Below are 19,643 nucleotides of genomic sequence, written 5' to 3' on the forward strand. Positions count from 1 at the left end.
AAAATGACATTTACAAATTACAATTCTCATAAAATATCTCAATGTTTGTTCTCTATACTCAAAAAAAAATAAAAAATAGCCTTCACTTATGGTAGGTATCTACTAATGAATCAAATCATTTTTTGTGTCAATATTATGAAAATTAGCCTTAGATTAAGTGGAAACGAGTTTCACATGACTTCCTCTTTACTGAAATACTCTACCTAACTAAATTATTACAATTCAAATCACAGTGTCACGAGTTTGAATTTAATGATGATTGATCGACTTCTTTAGTATCCCTCTCTAGCTTCGCCCTGAGTCCTTACTCTTTCACCTTGGAATACATCAAATTACCAAACAAAAGTTATGATAAAATGTATTATTACTCCTTCTGTTTCATTTTATATGTCATACATTTCTATAAATAGTTGATCCATAATACTTGTCATTATATAAAATCAATACATAAATTATCATTTTGTTCTTTCCTTTTTTCCCGTGAGTTATTAGTCATGAAAATATACATTTGACCAATTTAAAAAAGCTAAGTAAATGATTCATGTTTGTTGGTTAAATTAATTAATAAAAATAAATTAATTCATATTCATTGATTGAGAAGATGAGTTCTAAAAAAAATAAAATAAGGGTAGAAGAGTAAAATTCCATTATTTCTTAATGCAAATGCAAAGTAAAAAATGTGACATATAAAATGGGACGGAAGGAAAGTATATTTTGTCACATTTTTTCTTCCTATATTACCCCTTCTAACCACCTCACTGACATTCATATGTCAAAATAAAGACTACTTATAATATAATTCATGTCTATGTCTATCCTTACTCAGATCGACAAAGACTTATGTGAAATGCAGTCAAATTGCAAGTTTTTTTTTTTTTTTTTGACTTAAAAATAATGGAAAAACAAATAAGTATGGAGAATTAACGTGTGTTCATTAATGAAAAGAAAAAGGCAAAAGAGTCAAAATTGACGACCAAAAATTTGTGATCGATGATGTACGGGATTGATAACATATATTTTGGTTACCTAATTAGCTGCTCAATTTTGACACAGAAAAATCACAACTATTATTAACACTGGAATGTGCTAGCAGAAAGCATTTTCACTTACGGTACTCATAACCTGAAGTTGAATTAATTGGACAAATAAATTTTAAAAATCAGATAATCATAAATAATTAGTAGGTAAAATGAACTGAACACGAGGTAAATATTCATTCACGTAAGTTGGTGAGGGAAGACCAAGGTTTGAATTTAAGGAAAAAATAATAAAAGTAGTTCAACAATCTCTATATGGGAGATGAAATGTCTCATTAGAATCTTTGTATCAACTAACATTTCAATATCACATAGTTGTATTATACTGTACTTAAGATCATGCATTGTATATAATTTTAGTGTAACATTTTAATACATTATTTATATCTTTAATTGAATAAAGTTATGCCAATAATAATTAGCATCAGCACCTACTAATTGTATATTTTTTTACCACGAATAACTGACTATCTACGTTTTAAGAGAAGCTCTGATCAAAGCTTATAGAAGCATCAACCTCATCCTAAAAGAATTTTCTGGTAATCGAAGAAAAATAAATACGAAGCTTTGTTTACTTTTTTTAAGCAAGTTATTTTGTTTCTTTGCAAAGTATTTATTTCTTTTTCACCAGGTTTCATTCAATTTTTTGTAAATTGAATAGGCCGTGGTTAATAAAAAAATTATAATCAGAGACAGGTAAATTGAAAAACTGTTATTGCTATCGATATCATATTAAACGAGAAGCAATTTAATTGTAAGTGCTATTACATTATATATTTCTTTGAGTTCAAGTTTCATATGTTGAAGGTTTAAAAAGTAAAATTAACATCTCACATACATTTAAGATGATAAATATCAAGTTATAATCATACTCTTTAAAAATAAACTACTTATAGCATATTATTATCAAATTATAGCATATCAATATAATCATATATTAATTAAAATAATTAATTCATACTCTTTAAAAATAAACTGCTTATAACATATTATTATCAAGTTATAGCATATCAATTAATAATATATTAATTAGAAAAAATTAATTCATACTCTTTAAAAATAAACTACTTATAGCATATTATTATCAAGTTATACCATATCAATTAATAATATATTAATTTAACAAAAATAATTTATTATTTAAATAATAATTAATATATTTAAATAATTACTTTTATTTTTTCACTTACCTTTTATAAACCAAACTCTTTAAATTCTTACTGATTAATCAATTACATTTTAAAGCTTTTAATATAAATAATAAACTATTATTAATTAAGTATTAATTAAACTTCACATTATATAGTTACCTTTTAAAAAACAATATCTAAATAATAGGGATTTGATTTTAATTAATTCCCTATTATACGGTTACCCAATAACTATCCACCCCCATCTCAACCAATACACAATCATCTTCCCCCAATACACTTCATCTCTCCCCATCACGCGCGATCAGTTCCCAGTACGCAATCATTTTTTGATCTTACCAAATCCGACCTCAATCATCTTCCCCATTATCCCTCTATCTTAGATCAGTTCATCCCAAAACACAAACATCCCTCTCATATCAGTTCCCCATTAAGTTCATATAGAATGTTTAAGAAAGGTATATATAATGTTATATACATAATTCATCGTTGTTTATGTAGGGACGTCTTTGATCGATTTTTACTCGAAGGGTGGATAGTTTGGTCATTGAGGCGAGTTTTTGATGATTTGTTGGTGAAGAGTACGGCTACTTTGACTGCGATTATTGTAGCATGTATTAATGTGGGGAAGAGTGAAATTTCATTGCAACTATTAAGGAATATGTTGGAGACTGATGTTGTACCTGATAATTATGTGATTTCGAGTATCTTGGGTGCTTGTTCGTCGCTTGAGTATATTAAAGTAGGAAAAGAAATTCATTGTTATGTGCTTAGACGGGGAACGGAGATGGATGTTACGGTGAGTAATGTTCTTTTTGATTTCTATATGAAGTGTGGTAAGGTTAAGACTGCAAGGTCAGATTTTGATTGAATGAAAGTTAAAAACGCTATTTCTTGGACAACGATGATTTTTGGATACATGCAGAATTCTTCTGAATGGGAAGGCATAAGCATGTTTAGAGACTTGAACGGTTTGGGTTGGTGAAGCTGCAAAGTAAAGGTTCCTTTTTCTTTAGCATTAGTCAATCCTTTCTGGTAAAGTTGCAGATTCCTCCCTAACTCCTACAAATTCATCGTCACTATTGTACACAAACTTGGTGCGTTTGCCAGCAAATTTTTGTCCTACATTAACAATCATACAGATTATTGCTTCACATAGTTCATCAATTTCTTCTTCTTCTTCTTGGTGTATGAAACCAACAGATGATTCTGACTTGTCACAAAAATTCAGCAGTAGAGATCTTGTAACACTCATTCTGCATGTTGTATTAAATATATTTAACTATATATGTCATAATATATTAACTATTGTATTTAGTGGTAGTATGCTTAAATGAATGATTGCACTTTATTAAATGTGTATGATTTTTGTATAAATTTCGATTGCAATATGCAAAAATATATGAACATTGTATTTAAAATGTATAAATATTGTATAAATTATGAATGTCATATTGGACTTTGATATATGTAACAGAAACAAATGATACATATATGAACATTGTATGAATACTATATGAACATTTTATGAATGACAATATAGTTCAATGTATATTTATAATGTATAAACATTGTATGAATTATGAATGTCATATTGAACTTTGACATATATAATAGAAACAAATGATATATATATATATATATATATATGGTAAATTTTTACGAAACCAAAGTCAATGATAACAACTGCACTCAATAAAACAAACGTGTTTCTAACATTCAAAACAACACAATAACAAATGTAACATTACGAAATTATTGTTTTTGCACAGGATAATTTGAACATATCTTTCTATTTTGTCCAATTTGATGGCATCTACTGCAAGTCATTTTTGTAATTTTGAATTTCACGTCAGTAAATCCTTTCCATCTTTCAAGTTTTTATCTACCCGCTGTACAAAATTAATACAAAACATATATTCTAATTTCATTAGAAACATATACTGTAATTTTGAAAAAAAATAGATGGACTTTCATACACAAATGATACACATTTCGTATAATCTTCATACAGCATTAAAAAAAATTCAGACTTCAACGTTACACAGATTTATAATCCGTTCATATAATTCATACATACTTCATACACAGTTAATATATCATTCACTGTCCTATACAATACTACAATTAAACAAACACGAGACATTTTCAATACAAAATTAATACAAAAACATATATTATAGTTTAAAAATAAACATATATTGTACGCCAAAATTTATCAGGTCACTAAAAAAAAAAGAAGTGAAATATGCAGCTACGAAAATATTCTTGAATTTTTAGAAAAAAAATGACTTATACGTTGAAAGCAATCTGAAAATAATAGTGAAATTTTGGAATGAATAATAATTGTAACATTGATCCAAATTTAATTGAAAATGCAAATATGAAAATATGGGTTATTATCTGGTTGACAACGTTTTTTAAGAAATTAATTCAAAAAAAATATTATTTTAACTAATTAGAGATACTTAAGGCAATAATGATAATTTGAAAATGTTTAATATCCCTAAAAACGTGCTAATCATATATTTAACTTTTTAAACTCCCTAAAAAGTGCAACTATTCATATTCACAAACGTGTCTACATGCATTAAATGTAGCAATTAATAAAGAAACAAAAGTTTCATGATTTGTGTTGTCAGTGTGTTAATTATTAACATGAATAATTAATGTTAATAATTAACACACTAACAACATAAATAATGGAACTTTTGTTTCTTTATTAATTGCTATATTTAATGCATGTAAACACGTTTGTAAATATGAATAGTTGCATTTTTTAGGGAGTTTAATTTAAGTTAAAAAAGTTATTCCTTATATTTTCTTGTTGAAATTTGAATTCAATGTTAATGTAAATTTTAGAAGTATTGTCCAAACTAAGCCATTATACAAAGCAATTCACCAAAATAATATATTTTTTTAAAATTTTACAAAACTAGTGTAAACGTATTTCACAGTAACGTTTTAGGGTATATTTTATTTTTAAAAGCTGGTGGCGCTGGATTGATATACGTTACTTTAGTAACGTTTTACTCTTAAAATGTTACTGTGAGTAACGTTAGTAAAACGTTACTCACAGTAACGTTTTAGGAGAAAAACGTTACTCAAACAAATGTTAAACGTTACTCACAGTAACGTATATCAATGTAACGCCGTGAATTTTTAAAAAATAGAATATATCCTAAAACGTTACTGTGAAATACGTTTATACTAATTTATAAGAATTTTAAAAAACATATTATTTTAATGAATTGCTTTATATAGTGACTTAGTTTAGTAAAAAATTTTAAATTTTATTAGAAGTAGAAATTAGGCCACAAGCATATGCTTACCTTCTAGGTAGAAAAAAAAAAGTTAAAAAGAACAAAGGTACATTTTTAATAAAGGAAAAAAAGTGGAATATATACTTTTTTCTCAAGGTGAAGTCTATTACAAGTAAAAAATAAATAAAAAGGACACAATCACACTTGGAAGTCCGTTAATAAAGTACAAGTATAATTGGATCAATATTTCCCCCCTCCGATTGGATATTCGAAATTTATATTGAAATTTTAATTAAATTTAAGTTACAGTTATATTATAGGTTAATTTAAGGATAACACTCACAATATGAGCTCGAACCTAACACATCTGCTTACGATTGAAGCAGTCTTCGTCATCCTCGTGTACTACTCTATTATAAACAAACAGAACTATTTTCTTATAAACTAAAACATTTCTTATGTCAAATCATTTGATTGAATACAACTAGCCGAGCTAAACTGGTTAGTGATGAAAGCAATTCCCACGAACTGAGAACAAAAGGATGTACTTGCCCCCTTCCCCAGCCCATTTAAATATAGTGAATAATAGAGGAGCTCAAGAATTGATGTGTAATCAAATAATAGGATCCAGCCATATTCAATATGCTCATATTACTACCTTTTTTTGTTGCATGATTAAAAAAAGTGGCATCAAATATATCTTTTAGGGCCGTAATTATCTATGTCTATAAAGAACTTAAATGCAACGACGAGGCGATAATACGATATAATGACAATATTGTAGTGTTATTGATTCAGGAGAAAATTTATCTCTTAGTCTCAGTGTGACTGATTATTATCCCAGACCATGATCATTGCTTTGATAAGTTGTTGTCTCAGTGCATCACAATCGATGATTACATAGTAATATTTTCTCCTTCAGTTTACTTTTATTTGTCATGTTGCACTTTTTGAAAATTAATTTGACTAATTTTCAAAGGTAAATAATATTACATTAATTTGATATTTTAAATAAAAGATTTAGATATTCAATAATTATATGAAAAATACTATAAATTGTATTTTTTTATATCAATATGATGAAAAATAATCATAAAATGTTAGTTAAAATTTTTATAATTTAACTCCAAATCAGGAAAAACTATGACAATTAAAATTGAACATATGTAATAATAGTTTAAGGGGCATTATTGGACTAAAAAAGCTAAACAAAGGGCTTTTTTGTTCTATTGTCAATAGTTTCGGACTATTTTTGACCCTTTTGCCCTCTGTTTTAGTTATCAAAATCTCCATTGCCCTCTTCACTTTCTCAGCCCATCTTCCAACAAAAAGCAGTGGCGACTTTTGCATAAACCAAAATTAGAATCAAATTGGAAGAGAGAAAAAAAAATGGTGGACTTGGCTAGGGTTCAAAAGGAGCTCCATGAATGCAACAGAGATGTTCAGGTTTCTGGAATTAATGTTACCCTTAAAGGTGACAGTCTCACTCACTTGATTGGTACAATCCCTGGTCCTGTTGGTACTCCTTACGAAGGCGGTACTTTCAAGATCGATATCACTCTTACTGGTAAACCCTCGCCAATCGCTTCTTAATCTATTTTTTTAATTGTTTTACATTAATAGGATACATATAAAAGGGGATTTTTGTTCTTGTATGAATTTTGAAGGTGGATTTTGTGTTGTTTTTATATTTTTTTTTTGGGGGGGGGGGGGGTTCTAGGTTTTTGAATTTGGATTTGTGTATTAATAAATGGGGGTGTGTTATTGAGTCTTTATTAGGTAAAAAATCGAATCTTTTCAGCTAGTGTGGCATATGAGAGAATTACAGCTAGATTTTGTTTCTTTGTTTAATTTGTTGTGTATGGGAAGGGCTTCGATGTCAATGTCATAGTGAACAGCCATTTTAGCTCAAAAAAAGAATTCAGGATTAAGTTGTCTACTGATTTCAACTATACCCTTAATGGCAAAATGAGTATATCGACCTGAATGAATATAGGTTATATCTGCTGTTTTGATAATGTCAAGTGTTTATCCTCATATTTCAAAGCTGTCCTTTGTTATGGAAATATGCTTAATCCAAAAGGTGTTCCAACTGTTGGTATTGAAATATTTACCTCCTATTACTGGCTTCCTTGCGTGAATCATTTTGAAAACAAACTTGTATAGATACTGAATACTAGGTGGAAGTCCACTTACTTACATTGTTGGTGACATCTGAATATCATCTTGAGAGCTTGATGGTAGGTAAAAGACATGACAATGTAAAAAGGCCAAGGTTTCATCGTGTCTGTAGAAAAGAAAACCTACTTCTGGAGGAGCTCTATCTTATTTTGATAAGGAAGATAGTATAGGCAGAAAATTCCAGCACTCCCTTTATGCTGTTTATGAATACCACTATTACCATTTTTGGAAAAGGCTATTTTCCACATCTTAACTTGTCATGAATTTTCAGCCAGACACTTGGAATGGGGAGCCCCCTAAAGTTTGTTAGCAGTAACTCCATTGTATGTATGCCTCCTAATCATGAAGCTTTGTCTTTGCAGATGGCTACCCATTTGAGCCTCCAAAAATGAAATTCGCCACAAAAGTTTGGTATGTGAAAACATACATGTCTCTGTCATCTGTTTCTATTCTTTCTTCTGCTTTATGGTAACTGAAGCAATACCTGTACAACATTTCATACATTGAACTGCTAACTTAGATTGTAATAGTAAGGAATAAACAAGTTGCAGATAACCTGCTGAATTTTTAATTATTGCAACTATGGTACTGTCTCTTGTATAATATTGACAACTCATAATTTCCTTACTTTACACTTTGCTATGGTGGACTCATGTGATATAGTCAGACATCAGAACATTTACATTACTTGATAATTTAAAATAATACAGTATAAATTTAAGTTGTGGGAGGTTGGTGAGCGAGAGGTGATGAAAGGATTCTAGAACCAAAATATTACTTCTAGTAAACTGAGGTTTATAATCATTTCTTAAATGCTCAAAAGTTATTTAACGAGAGTTCCATTTTTGAGTTCTAAACTCTTTATGCATCTGTGTCTGCAAAGTATAATTGTGTCTCCCAGCTTAAACAGTGTTAAAATGGACTTCCTCCACAATTTGATTAAGTCTAGCATACTCTTTATTCTTTTCTTTTTTACCAAGAAATGCTTCTGGTGCTAACCCCAAGGATCAATTGTAGCATTTAAAACACGGAAACAATAGGCCCGCCCGTTATCCTTCTCCACTTAAATAGCAAGCTTAGTTAGTATGGTGAATGGCTCAAACTTGTACCGAAGTCACATTTCACCCTTTGCCGCTTGAGCTAGTAACCTCTGGTGTACTCTTTAACTTTAAGTCTAGATTCTTCACACTATTGTAACTTGTTCTATACGTATAGTTGAAGAAGTTTTCCTGTCTAACATCAGCAAGTTGTCCTAGCCCCCCACCCGACCCAAAAAAATAAATAGATGAAATCTTTACTCGAATATGCTCTGATGAAAACATGTTTTATGTTAAGCTAGCTTCCTCTAGTAGGGTTTGAGTCAGTTACTTAACCAAGTTTTCAATTTCATCAAATAGACTCGATAGGTAATCTTTTCACTGTTGAACTATAATTTAACGACAAGACTTAAGTCAATATTTAGCATCACCACTCACCAGAGCTGAGGAAGCCACTTGCACATACTTGGCATTGCCTTGGTGTGTTCAGTGTTGTTATTGTTCTATGCTAAAATAGTTTCTCAAGGAACCAAAGCATGAGAGTATCGTCATCTCTTATGTTTTTTTTAGTGCCCTTCACTTTCTCGACGCATATGCAATTAATAGGTAGTTTCAGATGGCCACCTAATATATCATAGGAACTCCTCTATTTTGCTTCCTCGATATTAAAGACACTAGCAGAGCACTGAGATCATCAAGGTCATTTCACTGGAGCTCAAACACATAACTTCCTCACATCTATCACTCAACCTGTATTTTCACCATAGAATTGATAGCCACAGATACCCCATCACACTGTACGCAGGCTCTGCTCCTCGGACGTATACACCAACCACCAAAATCACGAGCAATGTGCCACCCGAGGTTGTGGCTAGCGGTCAATGAAGTTGGTTGACAACCATGAGATCTCATGTTCAAATCTCATGGCATTAACCGAGGTGTCAAGCTGGCCATGACACCACTGTTATTACACCAAAAGAGAGTACGAGCAATGTAAATATCCTTGGGAGTGATATTTTTATAGCAGGATATTCACTATCAAAAAACTGCTCTTACATAGGCCTTGTACTCACCACATTGTGTCCAAGTTGTGTCAAGGCAGCCCCCCTTTAATGTATATGATATAGGTCTCTTTTCCTGTTCCCTTCTAGTGAAATTATGATTCAAGTGCTTTTATGTATTAAATTCCCTTTGAAGGCATCCCAACATAAGTAGTCAAAGTGGAGCAATATGCCTAGACATCCTGAAGGACCAGTGGAGCCCAGCACTAACTCTCAAGACAGCTCTCCTTTCTATACAAGCATTACTTTCTGCTCCTGAACCTGATGATCCACAAGATGCAGTTGTTGCACAGCAGGTGGTGCTTCATACATACAGTATTATCCCCCCCTTCACCAACTTTCTTTTCTGCTGATCAGTCTATTTCTTGCTGTTGCAGTATCTTAGAGAACATCAGACCTTTGTCGGCACAGCTCGTTACTGGACTGAGACTTTTGCAAAAACATCCACACTTGCTGCAGACGACAAGGTGTTCAATTCTTACATGCTTTTGTTACCTCTTTTGGTCTTAGTTTCCGTTGGCTACTTACAGTAGACAGAAATTTTTTGTTAAGTCGTGGGTAGATATTGTGTTTTGTGCGGTTCTTTCAAGATTTATTTACAGTGTCCAAATATATTACTTAATGAGTACAATTAATGCACCAGATACAAAAGCTTGTGGAAATGGGCTTTCCTGAAGCTCAAGTGAGGAGTACTTTGGAAGCAAATGGTTGGGATGAAAACATGGCTCTTGAAAAGCTGTTGTCCAGCTAAAACCCTTCTACTGCAACTCATATTTTGATAAGACAATTATATCCTTCCAGCAAAAGCTGATGACTAGAATAGAGTCACTCGGTTATACTGTTGCTTGGCAATCTTGTTTCTGTCTCCTTTATGGTTTGCTGTTGACATCTCTTCATATCCTGTGAAGATTCTGATGTTATTTTTACAATATCAAGCAAATTGCATATGAATCATGGGGAGGAAGTGGACTTTCCGGGTGAAATGTTATTAAATAGTTCAGCCTAAGCTTGCTTATTGCTGTCTTCTTTTGTAAATTTATTCTACTAAATTACTGTATTACCACCTTTCTCATAACCTCTTATTCTCTGAAACTTAGAACTGCATTATATACTCCTTACAGTTTGTTTTTTCTATTTAATCCTATCCATCATCTTCAAGTTTTATAACCATCTTGTTGCAGGTAATGATCATGTTAACTTTTCTTGACAAAGAAAATTTCAATAATACCATCTACTAGTGATGTATATTCTTTTGAACTAAAAAAATAATGTATAATATTGGATAGAGATGATCTAAATCTGAGATAATAGACCGTGGGGATCTATATAGACTATAGTTACTCTCCACTTCTGTTTGGGATTGAGGTGTAGCTTTCACTTAATTTAAGCCAGATTGATAGTGTTGTATCATGTTCTTTTTTGTTGCAAAAAGTTGGTATAAGTTATAGCATTATCTGGTTGAATCCTTGTGTAACAACTGTTTCTATTTGGTGTCGATGATATAATTTTCTTTTTCTTTCTTCTGGGGTTTGTTTCTACGAAGATTCCTGTTTCATGAAAGCTTGGTGGTTGCTTCAGATTACGTTTACTTTTATTTGTCTGTGCAACAAGTATGGGAAGAAGAGCTTGTTTCCGCAATCTGCCTACAGTTTGAACTTTCGTTAGATATTGTAAACATTTTGATTGTTACCTTGTTTATCGACATAGTGGATGTGAATTTTGATTAAGGTTTCTAAATTAGTGTATGACCTCATGTATCTCTTTGTAATCACCTTTGACTGCTTGTATCTTAGGAACTGCATCCTCCTGGCTCCCTCTCAGCTTGAAGAAATCAAGTCACTAATTTTTCAAAGAGATATTTGTCACATTGAACTTTCATTAAACATAACTTGAAAAGCCTAGAATGTGTGAAAAATCCAAGTATGCTATTTCCATTTAGACACTGGAAGAACTAATCATGTTTGGTAAATTGTTATACTGTTTAGTTAGATTGAATTAGCAGTAGGGGAGAAAATACTACAGTTACTATACGTAGAGCAGCAGATTTTAAAACTTTAAACTAGAAAGTATAATAATTTTAAATATTAGTACTACTAAACTACTTTAAGAAGATATATAGCATCACTTGTCTAAAACATAATTAAATAGGAGTCATGTCGCATATCCACCAAGAGGAGTTGTTCCTTGAACATTTTATAGCAACAACACCAGTTAAAGAGATGATTAGACAAAAAGAAAAAAACATTGGCACAGCAGTTCGATAATTCCTAGAACGCATGTATTCTCTTGTAACAACATTTTCTTTAAGGGAAAAAAGCTGTTAAGTATTATTTTCTACAAGAACTATTTCCTTGCGTGGCCGAAAAATCTGGCAGCAGATTTCATTCGTTAGTTTACCAGTTTGGCTGGTTTTACAGTCAATTGAACTTCCCAGAAGATGGCTGAAAGCATACGCTTATAGGCGGATAAAGAATTGATATCCACAAATAGAAGTTAAATGCTTTGGAACAATCAAGGCATCGCTGGACCAAGCCTAAGCAGCTGCAGCCATTGGAAATGATCTATTTACTTGATCGGTAACAAACCCTCTTGACTGCACGAACGATGTCCTCTACCTGTATCAGAAAATTCAAACACATGATGAATGTGTTCATATGAAGGAAAACATGGAACATCTGGTTCAAATGCAATTCACCAGTAAAATAAGGGAAGAAGTGTTCTTCATTGTTTTATTCAAGTATTACCCCCTCCTTATACCTTCAAGTAACGTGTATTTGCATGGGACACAATCTATGACTTTCAGATTGTCATACTAAAACTCTGGTAACTTGTTCCAACTACTCTCCAATTTTTTTCTCCTAGACTAATTCCGGGAGACACATTTCACTATTCCATCGGACAATCAATTAATCAACAATGTCTCAATTTCCAAAGTTGATTAAGATCAAGAATACAAACATTTTTGTTCATTCAGCTATAATCAATTAATCACCAATGTCTCAATTTCCAAAGTTGATTAAGATCAAGAATACAAACATTTGTGTTCATTCAGCTATAATCAATTAATCAACAATGTCTCAATTTCCAAAGTTGATTAAGATCAAGAAGACAAACATTTGTGTTCATTCAGCTATATGCTGTTCAATTTCATACCAATACTAAATAGTGTCTTCTAAAGTAAGTAAGAGCTTCTTTAAATCTAACTATTGTCCCTGCACGAACGGAGAAGTCTGTACCCAAACTAAGAAAAATCCTGGCAAGCTACCGACCCAGTTAAAGCATAATAAAAACAAGTAAATTTTATTTCCAAGATCTGCCTTAATATGGACCTTTTGGTTCCATTATATTCTTAACCAATTCCACATTTATTCTAAGAAATTGTCTTTGACATAACTTCCTCCATATGATTTTAAATTTACCTCTTCTTCTTTCTATAACTGTTCAAGCACTGTAGTACCTCACCTACATACTGGTACATATTAGAGGTCCAAGTAGGACAAGATCAAACTATCTCAGGCGTTCTCTCTTTTTTCTTTTAATCAAGTAAAGTGAGGTGTTCTTCATTAATTTACATCCATGGGATGCTGATAGTAACAGCAGCTGAGCAAAAATAACAGCTCCTGTACATGGTTTGTTTGACGACTTGATCTCTAAATATAATCAAGTGGCTAATAAAATAAATGAATTAAGAGTAAACACATTTCTGTGTTTAGACCAACAGAAAGGTCACTAAAAATCTATCCTCGGGCATTTCCTCATTTTATTCTGTTGTGTGATACTTGCACCCGATGTAGGATGTGATCATCTTTTATCATGACCAATCTTGTATAACCACTTATTGATCTTATCATCTGCATTTCTACAACACTATCTCGTGGATATGATGTGCCTATATGTTTACTCTCATAAAACGTGGTTTATGGACAACTTTATTGTAGGACTTGCACATTTCATTATTCGGCAAATAGTCAGAATTTACCCAGACCGTGGACCACTGAATACTTGCATATCCAAGAGATGTCATTCTTGGATGGTCAGACCCTAACACAACATGATATAATCATCTACAGAAACCAGAGAGTTCCAAGCTCAATGACACGTGGATCATTTTTTTTCATCCAGTTAATTTCTATATATACCATTTTATCACAATAACCATATAGATGGACTTGTTTATGATAGGTCTCCAATATATGCGTGTAAATATCTGGCTCCGATATGAACGGTTCTTTTTTCTAATTTTTAGTGTATTTTCAAGATTCTTGAGATACCCATGCAATACATGCATTTGAGTTTCTACACAAGTACATCAAGACAGGGGAGATGGACTCTACAAAATATAAGATCATAACTAGAATCAAACTAAAATTTATCAACTATTTTATTTTTCGAAACAGGTAACATCTAAAATTTATGAACTATTAAAGACCTAACAAAACCACCAATTTATGATTAAATAAAATATAAAAGTCGAATTGCTGAGAACACAAAGAAAATATTTGACTACAGACCTGTGGAACAGCCAGTCTTTCAAGATTAGCAGCGTATGGCATAGGAACATCAGCACCTGATATCCTCTCAACTGGTGCATCAAGATACTCAAAGCTCTCCTCAACCACAGATGCACTAGTAAGATTAGGAAAATGTAATCCAGTAAGTGCTTTATCTTGGTGAACAAACAAAAACAAAATAACAAAGCAGCTCAAGTTTGTCCTAAGACTGTTAGAAGAGAGTAACCAGATTTCAGCGCCAACACCATGTTGTGGAAATCCTTCCTCAACAGTTACAAGTCTGTTGGTTTTCCTCACAGATGCATTAATGGCAGGTCTATCAAGTGGTCGGATCGAGCGCAGATTTATAACCTGATTACAGAAGAGAAATGAGAAGTGCAAAGCAAGGACTTTTTTGTGCTTACCAATATAAAAGCAAAACTAGATATGAACTCAGGAGTCATACCTCAGCACTAATTCCTTCCTTGGCAAGAAGTTCAGCAGCCTATAAAAGTTTAGATGTCATTACACATAGAATTGCACAAGTTATATGAGACTATTCTTTGTATATTAAGGGCTTTTGCACTAGGATTTAAAACTTCAGCATTTACGAATCAACAATTGTTTCTGAAGGAGAATGCACACTTGGTAATTTAACACAATCCAATGCCCAACATGTAATTTTACTTCTCCAAAAATAGTTTAACACAAATCAAGACAAAATATAAAAGCTAGCTGCTAAAAGCCAGTCAAATTAGAAACATCTAGGACTCCTCAGATCAGGAGTAATTCTGTCTAAATTGAAAGGTAATAGATGAATCACACTTCAAATCTGAACGTTGTCAAATAATTCATGACTTGTGATAATAGTTCTAAATCCATCAAGCGAAAAAAAATCTTGAATTCAGATTGAATTGCTATTAGGTGTAGATATCCTTCTATTGTCATGTGCTTCATTGGTTGGAAACAATTCTATTAATTGATATACAGATCCAATAAACACTAATCATCCATTTATATATTCATCTGGATTCAATAACCGTCTTTCTATAAGCAGAGAAACCATCAAAAGTTTGTCACGGAGGATATGCTGGATTTCATGCAGAAATGGTCCAACACTGCCAAGGAAAACTACGACAAACCTTGATCGCATAGCCAACCATCTTTGAGAAGGCAGTGATGGTCACATCCTTCCCTTCGCGTTCTATCTGTCAGTGTTTGTAAAGTAAGGAATAATAGCCCATAAGATGATACAGAAAAAACAATGAAATCTACATGGATGAACTTACCTTAGCTTTTCCAATGGGGAGGGAGAAACTAGAATCAAGAGCTTCAGCGGAAATAGGGAAAGACTCACCATACCTGCATTAAGAAAATCAAGTCACGAGGATACATTTTAAGAAGAAATAAAGAAAACAACATTTTGGATAACAAAACCCGGAAACTCACAGCAATTCATTTTCCAGAAACACAACAGGATCAGGATCCCTGATAGCAGCTTTGAGCAAGCCACGAGCATCTTCGGAAGAGTATGGAGCTAGTACCTTTAATCCTGGACACGCACCATACCATGCCGCATAGCACTGCAAATTTATTAAAAGAAAGGACCATGGAACTTTATCCAATAAGAAACTTGCAATACATGTGCACGCACACACACACATTGAGAGCTGGAGCTTGATGATAACATCAATATCAACTAATAACTGACTTAAACAACCCAATAAATTCAAAAGATATGCAAATGGATGCTATTGGACTGAAATTAAAAGTTCAGGAGATACATTAGCAAAGACAATTTAATTCCATATTCCTCCTTCCTTTCTTTGACCTGCACTGGAATCTTTTTTTATCTCAGGTTTTTCATTAGAGCACTCCGAAAAGAAGGGGCAAAGGCGAAAAGCTTTTCTTTCTCACAAAAGTACGAAAAGAATAAAAAAACTATTATTATCAAAGATGAAGTCCTCCTTCATCAAATTATGTTCCCTACCATCAGCAAGATGAGCTATATTTCCACCCAAAACAATGACCGTCACGAATAAAATTTAAAAACATGTACATTTGAAATACTACCACTGCATAAAATTGGAGAATTAGGCGCACGACTTAAAAACAATGCAAGACTCAAGAATCAATGCAACTGAGTTGCAAAATGCAAAAGTTAATCATAGTGATTTGCACAAGTCTTTAGTGCAAATACTATTTCCAATAATCTTTCGCGAAATGGCCCTAATTTCTTTAGACAACTGCCCTGATAATTTCCCAAGAAAAAAATTACCCTTGTTATTCTTCATGGCTCTTAGAATTATTTATTCAGCCAAAGTTCATCAAACAGAAAAGATCTAGAATGCACAGACCTCTACTTATTTTATAAGTTTTTTAAAGACAAATTTTACAAGCAATGTTGCTATATCAATCACTTAGATGGATAACAATCCTAAAAATTAGCCTTTCCAGCATCAGGTACGGTACCAAACTATCTGTAGATGACTAATATTTTTAGAACATTCAGCATGCAGCAGGAGAGTAGTCTAATCAGAACACAAAACACCCTTACTCACATCTAGTGCCTCACCAGTCACCAATCCATTAGCCAAGTTAGCTTGCAATGCACCAGGTAATAGTTAGAAACCATCTCCCTGTCTACTAATATACCCATACCATGTTCCATCTATATATGATTGTTAACTAAAGCCAACAACTTTTAAAAAATCCAAACAAAACCAGAAAGCAGAATATCAAAAAAATCTAGAGTTAACAGTTCTGTGCAATTTTGCTATTTGGCTGCAGTTAAGAAGCAACTCCCATTAGTGAGTGTGGCTAGAACATCATTACTACCAACCTCAGAAAAAGACACAAGATCAGATGTAGAACTGTTAAATAATATGAACAGTGTAACTTAATTCGACTACACTTGAAGGGAACCCAACAGCAGCACCAGCAAACCGCAGCACACCACATTTTCAGTTCACAAACATACCTGAGAGTGTTGGGCACCGACACCAGCTGCAGCACCATTAGGACCCCTGAAAACAATGGGCACAGATATCTGACCAGCAGACATGTAGTTTGATTTTGCAGCAGAATTGATAATATGGTCTATTGCCTGCAAAGTTAAGGATAATATATTATGCATGTGCACACGGTTAAAATTGCATAAAGCCTTAGCTTCAAGAATCTTGTCAACATAACATGGTCTACATAAAACATGATGTAGTGACTTATTGATAACCCACCACCTATGTGCTTGTCACATTTGCGGATAGGAGATGTCATTGTCGCAGAAAAAGGGAGAATAGGATGCAGATGCAGATGCATAGTTGGTCAGGGAGATAATGCTTGGAGGGATATTTTTTTCTAACTGCTGAAGAAACAAGCTCCGAACACAGTTGACCTCTACATAGTTGATCAATAGCCATTTATAGTCCTCATCTATTTCCTGAATTACATTGAGGAGAGGGGGAGTTGACACTACTTCAGAAACAAACTGTTGTTGATTTTAGATCATGATTTCTATGAGTGCAACACAAATTTAAGCATGGAAGTGATCTCATCTACATTTTGTTACTTGGTTTCTAGTGACTGAAGTAGAAGCTGCACCCTCCACCCCCTCCACCCCCCCCCCCTCCAAGACCTCTTAGTAAGGTGTTTGCATTTAATTCAATCAGCTCAATTCCAGAAGACAAGGATAACATCAAGTTACACCATGTTATAAATATTAACTAGATTCGAAAACAATCATACACGGCCAAATTTTTTTGCATGTTTTGCTTAAGTCGCCATTCTTAGCATGACCTTATTAATGGGTACTTTGAACTCATTCATACAGAAAATACACATGGGAATTGTTCAATGACATTGGCAGATGATTTTGACATACTTATGTTCAAGGTAAGAACAAATAGATCAATAAATATTAAGAAGATTAAACAAGAAGTCTTTGTAAGATCAGAAGTTCAACCTGCATGGAGAAGTTGAATGTCATGAATTCGATTACGGGCCTTAGACCATGATAAGCTGCACCAACTCCAATTCCAGTAAATCCAGCCTAGGAAAAGAACAAAAAATGGTTTTATTATGTATGTTCAAGAAAGAAAGGAGAAGCAGCATTTTCATGATTGGAGCACAAGGAGCAACCTCAGTAATTGGTGTATCGATAACCCTTTGCGGACCATATTTTGCCAGAAGTCCCTTTGTAATCTGAAAAGAAAAAACTCACGCACTTGAGTAAATGATTCTCATTGCAATGAGTGCCAATAATAACACAAGACTTGAAAAAATTGTGAAAGGAACCATTTCTAACCTTATAGGCACCCTGGTACTCACCAACCTGAGCAAACATAACAAAGATTAAGATTTTTTTTCCTTTATAACTAATGTAAAATAACACAGATCAAGATTAAATGAAAACCATTAGTAGTGACAGATACCTCAGCAACAATAACAACAACACAACCACCACAGCAATTTTAAAAACAATTTTAAACAAAAACTTTGATTGTACCTCTTCCCCCATAACGAAGACCTTAGGATCCGCAGACATTTCTTCATCTAGAGCTGAATTTAATGCGTCACGCACTGTCATCTACAAAAAGATCAAATTACTCCACTATCAACATCAGTAAACATCAACCAAATATGTAGACCAACAAAGTCAGATAAGAAAAACAAAAGAAATCACCTCTTTAACTGCGGAAGAGTAAGTTCTAGATGCAAATAGTCTACTTCCCACCAAGAACTTGTTCTGTAATCGTAAATCCAAATTCACCATTTAAATACACAAAATCCACCTCAATAAATGAATAAATTAAGAAACTGTAACTTATTCTCACCAAATCAGAAATCCTTCTATTGGCCATTGTTCGACCTATGATTCCAGACATGTCTGGTCCTTTTTAGCTAAAAATCAAAATCCTAATAATAAACACAAAATATACAAGTCAAATGCAGATGCAACATACATTGATCGATGAATATATCTACAGTTAGCAGAAGTAGATACCAATAATCTCAACAAATCACGAAGACTCGATCTGGAAATTAACTATTACAGTTGTTGTTAGGTGTTTGGTGGTGGCAGGCGCTGAGAAAAGTGGAGAAAGTTCGATTTTGCTGTGTTACCTTGTTAATGGCGGATGATTATGGGACCCCAGAGCAAAAGCTATACAACTCCGACTCCTCTCTCCTTTGAAGGACAAAATTCCCCGATAATATTGTCCACGGAATATGTCTGCTACCACTGAATAAATATGAATATTTAATCAATTAACGCTTTGTTTGATATCTTAACTATAATATATTTTATTATTTTATAAATATTAATTAGCTCTTAAATATTATTATTTAATGTTATTATATAACATCATCTATTAATATTTTGAAGAATAAAATTAAATAAAGAGTAGTGTGTCTACTAGTATAAA

The 19,643-nt window shown here is 32.7% G+C and overlaps 2 protein-coding genes across 3 annotated transcripts; one reads left to right on the forward strand and one right to left on the reverse strand.

Moving 5' to 3' along the window:
* The first annotated feature begins 6,762 nt into the window (after positions 1–6,762).
* UBC27 (ubiquitin conjugating enzyme) lies at positions 6,763–10,897 on the forward strand. Its single transcript, NM_001247035.2, has 5 exons — positions 6,763–7,018; positions 7,995–8,043; positions 9,867–10,026; positions 10,108–10,197; positions 10,374–10,897. Exons 1-5 carry the CDS (start codon positions 6,841–6,843, stop codon positions 10,479–10,481), a joined length of 585 nt encoding a protein of 194 aa, NP_001233964.1. The 5' UTR covers positions 6,763–6,840; the 3' UTR covers positions 10,482–10,897.
* A 994-nt stretch (positions 10,898–11,891) lies between these two features.
* LOC101266731 (pyruvate dehydrogenase E1 component subunit beta-1, mitochondrial) lies at positions 11,892–19,498 on the reverse strand. 2 transcript variants are annotated; one of them, XM_004241408.5, is made up of 15 exons: positions 19,342–19,498; positions 19,053–19,134; positions 18,902–18,964; positions 18,725–18,805; positions 18,524–18,550; positions 18,358–18,420; positions 18,182–18,268; positions 17,201–17,326; positions 15,670–15,803; positions 15,510–15,582; positions 15,363–15,428; positions 14,687–14,725; positions 14,468–14,592; positions 14,242–14,356; positions 11,892–12,345 (listed from the first exon to the last, which is right to left on the reverse strand). In XM_004241408.5, the coding sequence occupies exons 2-15, from the start codon at positions 19,101–19,103 to the stop codon at positions 12,292–12,294; spliced, it is 1,104 nt and encodes a 367-aa protein (XP_004241456.1). In that variant the 5' UTR covers positions 19,104–19,134; positions 19,342–19,498; the 3' UTR covers positions 11,892–12,291. The 2 variants fall into 2 exon arrangements, with proteins under 2 accessions (XP_004241456.1, XP_019069989.1); XM_019214444.3 differs by having other exon boundaries at positions 19,223–19,479.
* Between the last annotated feature and the right edge of the window lie 145 nt (positions 19,499–19,643).

The sequence above is a fragment of the Solanum lycopersicum genome, chromosome 6, assembly GCF_036512215.1.
Source record: "Solanum lycopersicum chromosome 6, SLM_r2.1".
NCBI lineage: Eukaryota > Viridiplantae > Streptophyta > Magnoliopsida > Solanales > Solanaceae > Solanum > Solanum lycopersicum.